General features: G+C 40.8%; 1 protein-coding gene across 1 annotated transcript; it reads left to right on the top strand.

Annotated features, from left to right (window-relative positions):
* Nucleotides 1-360: 360 nt before the first annotated feature.
* On the top strand, nt 361-2,126 carry LOC140260860 (uncharacterized). The gene has a single exon (XM_072353625.1). The coding sequence runs from the start codon at nt 361-363 to the stop codon at nt 1,846-1,848; it is 1,488 nt and encodes a 495-aa protein (XP_072209726.1). The 3' UTR covers nt 1,849-2,126.
* Nucleotides 2,127-7,964: the final 5,838 nt, after the last annotated feature.

Raw genomic sequence — 7,964 nt, 5'->3', positions numbered from 1 at the left:
AAGTATCTTGTGACGTACCTTTGGTTTTAAAGTTTTGTGTGTGCGCCTCTTGGGGAAGTGGTGTGTGCTTCTCCAAGAAGTTTATTGCTTTTGAGAAACTTAGAAGTTATTTCTAACTTTTGTTGCTTGAAGGTTGAAGTTTTTCGTTGTGGCTTGACAGGATAGCCAGGACCAATTGAGGTGTTTGCACTTTCTTTGGAAGTGTTGATTGAGTCGTTTGGTCTTTTGTGTAAAGGAGTGTTTTGAGCAGTTGTTGGTTTTGTTAAGTGTTTGCCTCTCTGAGGAGATAAGGAGTCTCCTCCTCCCTCAGTGTAGATTTCGTTGCCTGTAGATTTTGTTGTGAGTAAAATTACATTTGATATGGAAGGTGAAAATATGTTGTTTGATATCCTTGAAAAGCACGCGTCTCGGCCATCGTCATCAGGGATGGACTGGGCACGTGAAAATTGGTATAATTTGCAGGCTGTTTCGGACCGCATTTGTGTTTTGCAACATGGGGCTCGTACCCGAGCTGGGAAAGGTAAATCATTTATTTGTGCAGTACTCGGTGCTGCTTTAAAAGCAGCCGTGGAGTTCCGAGACCAGCAGCTTAAGGCGGAAAACCGGACTATACAGTCGTTACAAGAAACAGTTAAAACAACCCAGGAACTCGTGAAAGCCTTGCAAAACCAAATTGGAAATCTAGAAGTACAATTGGAAAGAGAGAGACATAATTCGGCCTTGTTACAAATGGCTTTTAAGGAAATTTTAACATATAAAGATACGGGTGACACTGATTTTCATGGTACACCACAAGAAAAACTGTATCCTCAGGAAGAACTAAAAGAAGCGAAAGAAAATTTTAATAAGTTTGAAACCCCAATAGCCCCTCTGCGCCCTCTAATAAAAACAGAATATACCTTTGATAATGGAGAGGATCTGGATCCTCAAATGAATGTTAAAGAAATTCCCTTTTCTGCCACTGAATTAGCTAAACTGAAAAAAGATTTTAGCCGCTCTCCAAGGGAATCAGAAACAGAATATGTATGGAGAGTCAGCTTAACTGGTGGAGACCAAATAATGTTAACCGAAAAGGAGGCTGAGGGTTATTGGGGGCCAGGAGTATTTTTGACTACTGGTAATAACCGTGCTCCCTGGTCCCTAACACAGAGGGCTGCTTACTGGGCTGGTGGTCTCAACCCTTTAGAAAGGGGAGACCCTCTTGCTATTAATGGGACAATTGACCAATTGGTTGAAAGTGTCCAAAAGGCTGCCTGTCTGCAAATGATGTATGACAGGAAATTGCAGCCACGACACGAATCACCTATGATGATGCCTGTTGATCCTGAAAGGATGACTCCTTTAATTAGGGGGCTTCCAGAATCGCTGAAACCTATTGGTATACAGTTACAAGGTAAAATACAGGCCATGTCCCAGGGAGAGAGAGCTCGAGCTGCTTTAGAAGGAGCCAGTACTGCAGGCTCTTTACAGTCTGGTTTTAAGGTATGGACATGGGGGGAGGTTGCCCAAGAGTTGATTAATTATGAAAGGAAATTTGGGCCCGTGGCTTCTACCAGTAAATTTGAGCCAAAGGGAGTAAGGCTTGCAGCAGCCACCCTTGCTCCTAGGCCACCTAGCCCGAAACTTAATAGAATGGAAAAGGTTTCATTGCCAGTAAGAACAGGTAGGCGAAACATTGCTCACAAACGTAATAGACTGTGGACCCTGGGCCTGCAAAAGGGTATTCCTCGAGATCTAATGAATGGACTATCAACAGATAGGCTCGAGATGCTGGTGACCAGTTGGCCGACTAAACTTGAGACCCCAGTTCCTAGTGTCCCCCCCCACAGTTACAGAAGAGATACCTGAGAAATTGGGAAACTAATTCCTTCACCCTCCTCAAGTGAGCTGGGGGGGGGGGGGGGGGGGGGAAGGGTGGATGTTTGTTAGAAAGCTCACAACAAAAGGAGAAGATTCTCCATTTAACACCTTCTGTCCCAAGGCCTCACCACTCCTACCAGCTACCCCTGTGAGTCACAATACAGTTAAACTGATAAACTAGGGAAACACTGGCCAGCCTGTGTCAATTGACTCAGCTAACCTGAGGACAATTCCCCTAACATTAATGAAATACCTTAACAAGAATCCTTGGAAGGCTAAGGACACCCCTAAACAAGGAATGTAAAACATATTCTCACCGAATTGTTCCCTCGTTTTTTTTAATTGTATTAACAAAGCCCCAAAAGGGCAAGTTGTTGTCTTGTTTTATTTTTCAGAAGATTCCCGTGGGACACTGACTGAACAGAATGGCTTATAGCTGATTTTAACCATTTGTGTTTTGTGACAGAAAAATTGAAGATGTGATCATGCTAGAAGCAATAATATTATGTTTTGGTTTGTTGTGGGTTGTGATTGATATCAGTCCTTGGATCTGTTAAAACTTCACAATTTGGTTCAGATTTTTGTTTTTTCAGATCATCCTGGCTTTCTGGTACTTCCTGCACAGTGGTATAATTCCTTCTGACCCCTTCTTTCACCCCTTTTGGTTAAACTGATTGTGATTTGCATGTAACTCCTCCATGGTGTTTCCAAATTATTAACGAATTGGGAAGTGAGCAATGGGACTCATCTAATATCTTTTAGATGTAGTCACAAAAATAAAATTTATCATAAAACCCTTTGCACTGATGCTTTTCAGTAACACATCAGTTCAGGAGTTCCATCCAAAACACAGTTGTTGGAAAGTGTCTGAGTTTTGACAAGAGATGTGTATGTTTCTGGGATTACTTTTATGATTTATGTTGTCGCAACTCTACTGTTTCTTCCATGTATGATACCATGTTTATCTATTGTGTGTTGTCGCAACTCTACTGTTTCTTCCATGTATGATACCATGTTTTGTTCAACTTATTCAACATGTTGTATCTTCTATGTATTTTGTAACCTCATCAAGTGATGAGAAAGTCGAGCACATCCGTGCAACATTTGTAACCAAGCAGGAAAAATCCTTTGTAATGATTGCATGAAACATTTTAATTCCCCTGCCCTCTCCTTTTTCCCTCATGCTTACTACCTTTCTCTCACCATCCTGGATCAGCAGTGGTCCATTTTTTAAGCAAACTTTGAGTCACGGGGTGGTGTGAGAAGCCATGTTTTTCCAGTACTGTCTCAAAGTTTGCTGAAATGGACAAGTTCAGGCAAATCCTGGCCAAGGTTCCAGGACTGCCTTTGTCTGAAATACACAGGAACCAAGGTTCGAGAAATCCCTTTGTTTAGGAGATTGACAAGTCCGGGAGCTATGAAAGGGAGATAAGATACTGATCAATGGCCCTTAAGTGGTCTTTTTGTGTTGGCCTATCTCAAGGAAGGTGGCCATCTCTGAGGACTAATGGCCCTTAAGTGGTCTTAAGTGGTGTTGGCCCATCTCAAGGAAGATTGACATCTCTGAGGAAATCACAAGACTCTGACCCGAGCTGTCCAGAAATGTCTGGAAGGCTGGAAAGAAGTATAAAAAGGGCACGGACAAACCACGGTCTGTGGGTTTCTAGGTATCTGACCTCAGATCCCTCCACCGTTGTCCTACTGCTGCCTACTATCTCTTCTGGGAGTGCTGCTCGACACTTTGCTTCGTGGGACCTCGCTGCCCGAGATTCTGCCTCCCAAGACCTCGCTACTCTGACCATCTTCTCTGCGTTTCATCGATCTGCGGCCTGCTACTTCGCTGCTGCTCTCCCCTACGCTTATTTTGCCCCGGACCAACGTTAACAACGTGCTCCAGGACGCTGCTGCTTCCAGGAGGTGACTATTCCCCGCTTTAACGTAATTCTTGCTCTTTTCTACCTTTTTCTATCGCCTACTTTCCCTTCCCCATCACCCTAATTTTGGCATTCACCGCTCTCCCTTCCCCATCCTCTCAATTGTCTATTATTTCTAATAAACTGGTCGGATCAACATTTGAATGTTCTTCTTCTTAATCTCACGCCGGGCATAACATATCAAAAGAACCTTTGCCTCACTCCTAAATTGGAGCGAGACAGTTGTTAAGCACTGGAATAGGCTCCCCAAGGAGGTGGTTGAGTCACCATCCCTGGATGTGTTTAAAAGCTGTTTGGATGTGGTGCTCAAGGACAAGATTTAGTGGAGGGTTGTTGCAGTTAAAGTTCTATGGTTAGGCTGCGGTTGGACTTGATGATCTTTAAGGTATTTTCCAACCTGACAGATTCAATGATTCAACGATTCTAGATTAACCTTTAAGAAAGACAAGAGGACATGCTGTTGTCCTGAATTCTTCCTTTATTCAGAACTTCTTGATAATTTGTCACCCTGTATCAGATCTCATATTTTAATGAATAAGAATATGTTTCAAATCATAAGACTTGAGATGTTGATACATGGCTTCAGTGTTCATGCATTTGCTAGTTAGGTATCTTCTTCAGAACAGTGTATGATTGTAATTGTTCCTTTGGATCAGTAGGGAAAACAAAAATCTGTTGTCCATTACTATCAAACTAATTGTCATGGTTTTATGATTTTTGGTTATTAGTATTCCACATCATAACACCATGTAGGGCACTGGGAGTTAAAGTGTTCATGCTCCAGTTCCAGTTACCTATCCAGAAGAGAAGAAGAACTACGTTCCCCAGGGAGCTTTGAGGTCAGAGAGGAGATAAAACTCCTGGCAAGATCACCTGATTGCTCTCTTCTCCCTTCTCTTTCGCCTCGCCTCACTGCTGCCTGTTCCGATTATGTGCATCACTTCAGTATTAGTGTAAGGCCTTCAGCTTTTTGGACAGTCTTTTTCTTATTATTAATTAGCTTCAATTCTAATTATATTGTATTATATTGTGTTATCTTACATTACAATACCATATTTAGTAAATTAGTTTGTTTCTCCTCAGATCATTGCTGATGTTTTTAGTTATTTAGGTGTCCCCTGTTTCCCTTTTCTGGAGGCATGGATTTTGAGAAATCCCTCCACCCCACTTTTCACAGAACTGGGCCAAACCAGCCCATAAACTGCTGACACAAATGAACAAATCAAAACCAGATACTCTGAAAATAAGGTTTAAAGCCAAAAATTCTAATGTTGTACTTATATGTAACTAAGGTCTGTAGAAGGTATGTACATTCTGAGGATATCTAAGCAAACCATCTTTAATCATTTTAAAAATGTTTTTTGTTTGTTTGTTTGTTTGTTTGTTTAGTCCTCCCTGTTCTTGGCAGCTAGAAAATCCATATATTTATATATATATATATATTCATTTTTCTTTTTTTTTTTCTTTTCTTTTTTTTTAATTCTGAAAACTAAAGCTCTGAGTCATAATTTCTAAATTATAAAAATAGCATGAGCTTATGATTTCCTTTTCAACTTATACTTAAAAATGTGTAAGTAAATAACTAGATGAGCAACTTGTTACAAAAATGGCTCTGAAATGTTTTTATTTCTGACATTTGAAAAGGCTTTCATCCTCTCTATAAATATTAAAGAACAAAAAGATGAAGAATGTTATTTTGTAAAGTAAAATCAATATGTCATTTCATGTTTTACAGTCCTTCTTTAGTAACTCAGTCTGAGGAAATGCTATTTCATTATCATCATTGGTATCAGTCCGTTATTTCTGGATTTCTCATTTTTAATAGCTTGAAAAATGTAATTATGTGGCATTGCTAGATATGAAACTTACTATTGGTTTTATTAACAATATAATGAATTAATTCTCTTTCTTCATTGTATTAATAAGAGGTATAATTTAGGTTGGTAATATAATGTATATATTATTAAGAGAACTATATAATTTTTTAAGTTGCAGAGCAAAGCAGTACACTGCAATAACAAGAAAATGGAAACTTCAGGCATAGTGACAAATAAATGTAACTAGCTTTCAAGCATTTTTTGAATTGACCACAAACAGAATGTACATACTTTTAATGTCTCACCTTCTTAGTCTGATTAGAATCATAGATTCATAGACTGGTTTGGATTGGAAGGGACCTTGAATATTATCCATTTCCAACCACTCTGCCATAAGTAGGGACACCTCCCTCTAGACCAGGTTGCTCACATCCTAGCTTTGAATGCTTCTAGGGAGGGGGCATCCACAACCTCACTGGGCAACCTGTGACAGCATCTCATCACCCTCACAGTGAAGAATTTCTTCCTAATATCTGGTCTAAATCTATCTTTTTCCAGCTTCAAACCATTTCCCCTCATCTTGTCACTCCATGCCTGTATAAAAGGTCTCTCTCCAGCTTTCCTGTAGGCCCCCTTCATGTACTGGAAGGCTGCTATAAAACTGAAGCCTTCTCTTCTGCAGGCTGAAGAGCCCCACCTTTCTCAGCCTGTTCCTTTAGGGGAGGTTGCTCCAGCTCACTGATCATCTTTGCAGCCCTCCTTTGGACCCACTTCAACAGCTCTATGTCCTTCCTGTTTTGATGGCCCCACAGCTGGATACAGTACTCCAGGTGGGGTCTCACTAAACCAGAGCAGAAGGGCAAAATCACCTCCCTTGATCTGCTGGCCGTGCTTCTTTTTATGCAGCCCAGGATCCAGTTGGTTTTCTGGACTGTGAGGCATGTTGTGGGCTCATGTTGTATCTATCATCAACTGACATTCCCAAATCCTTCTCCTCAGGGCTGGTCTCAAGCCACTTGCAGAGTTCTTGAACATATTTGGTTGTCTTCTGTAACTAGGTGGAAGGAACAGCATTGATGTTGATGATTGATAGGGCTACAGATCATAGCAGTGTTTTTATTAATGCAATAAAAATTACTTTCTAGGAAATAAAAATATATGGGAATTTGAGATGGTTTATTCAACTGTTTTTGGTTTTTTTTGTTTGTTTGTTTGTTTTTTTTTTAATTGTTTTAAGTCGTACAGATTTGTTCATGGGAAATATGCAGTATGTGTACAAGTGAATCTGTTGTGATTCATTATATGAACAAAATGAGTTTGGGACATTGCTGCTACAAAAATTTCTATGAGAACGAATGGCTTCAAAAAAGTGAACTTTATTTCAATACTGAAATATAAGCCTCCTTCAGTCCATTAACTTAGGTGATTCAAATCTAAAATGTACTCACCCTTGAAATGTGTCTTGGACTTCATTTTATTCCAAACTATAATAGTTGTGGTACCCGGAAAGCTGAAATAGAAGAGAAATATCAAAAAGGTATTATTCATCTGAGTGAATATAAAGTTGTGTGTCAATACTATACTTGTTCAAAGTCACTCTTATAGATACAATACTTATAGAGAGTCATCACTCAGCATTGTTTGCTATCATTGTACATACTGGTGTCCTGCTGAGAAGTGAGAATAATCATGTAAACACATGAGATATGCATAGACATTATGGACCTCTGCCCAAATGGTAATAATGCCAGATGTGAACCTCTTCTTAGAATCATAGAATCACCAAGGTTGGAAAAGAACTAAAAGATCATCCAGTCTAACCATTCACCTATTACCAATAGCTCCCACTAAACCATGTCCCTCAGTACAACATCCAGTCTTTCCCTGAACACCCCCAGGGTCGGTGACTCCGCCACCTCCCTGGGCAATCCATTCCAGTGCCTGACCACCCTTTCTGAGAAGTAATAACTCTTAATATCCAGCCTGAATCTCCCCTGCCATAGCTTGAAACCATTCCCTCTGGTCCAGTCACTACTGACACGAGAGAAGTGGCCAACCCCCAGCTCACTACAACCTCCCTTCAGGAAGTTATAGAGAGCTATAAGGTCTCCCCTGAGCCTCCTCTTCTCCAGGCTGAACAATCCCAGCTCCCTCAGCCACTCCTCATAAGGCCTGTGCTCCAGACCCCTCACCAGCTTTTTTGCCCTTCTTTGAACACGTTCCAGGGCCTCAATGTCTTTCTTGCAGTGAGGGGCCCAAAACTGAACACAGTACTTGACATGCGGCCTCACCAGTGCTGAGTACAGGGGGACAATTACCTCCCTTTTCCTGCTGGCAACACTGTTTCTGATGC

Source organism: Excalfactoria chinensis, chromosome 1, assembly GCF_039878825.1.
Source record: "Excalfactoria chinensis isolate bCotChi1 chromosome 1, bCotChi1.hap2, whole genome shotgun sequence".
Classification (NCBI taxonomy): Eukaryota; Metazoa; Chordata; class Aves; order Galliformes; family Phasianidae; genus Excalfactoria; species Excalfactoria chinensis.
The sequence above is the reverse complement of the archived record's forward strand: the minus strand, read 5'-3'. Positions and strand labels throughout refer to the sequence as shown.

Coding starts and splice junctions, on each gene's coding strand:
- LOC140260860 (XM_072353625.1), top strand. CDS start 361: ATGGAAGGTGAAAATATGTTGTTTGATATCCTTGAAAAGCACGCGTCT.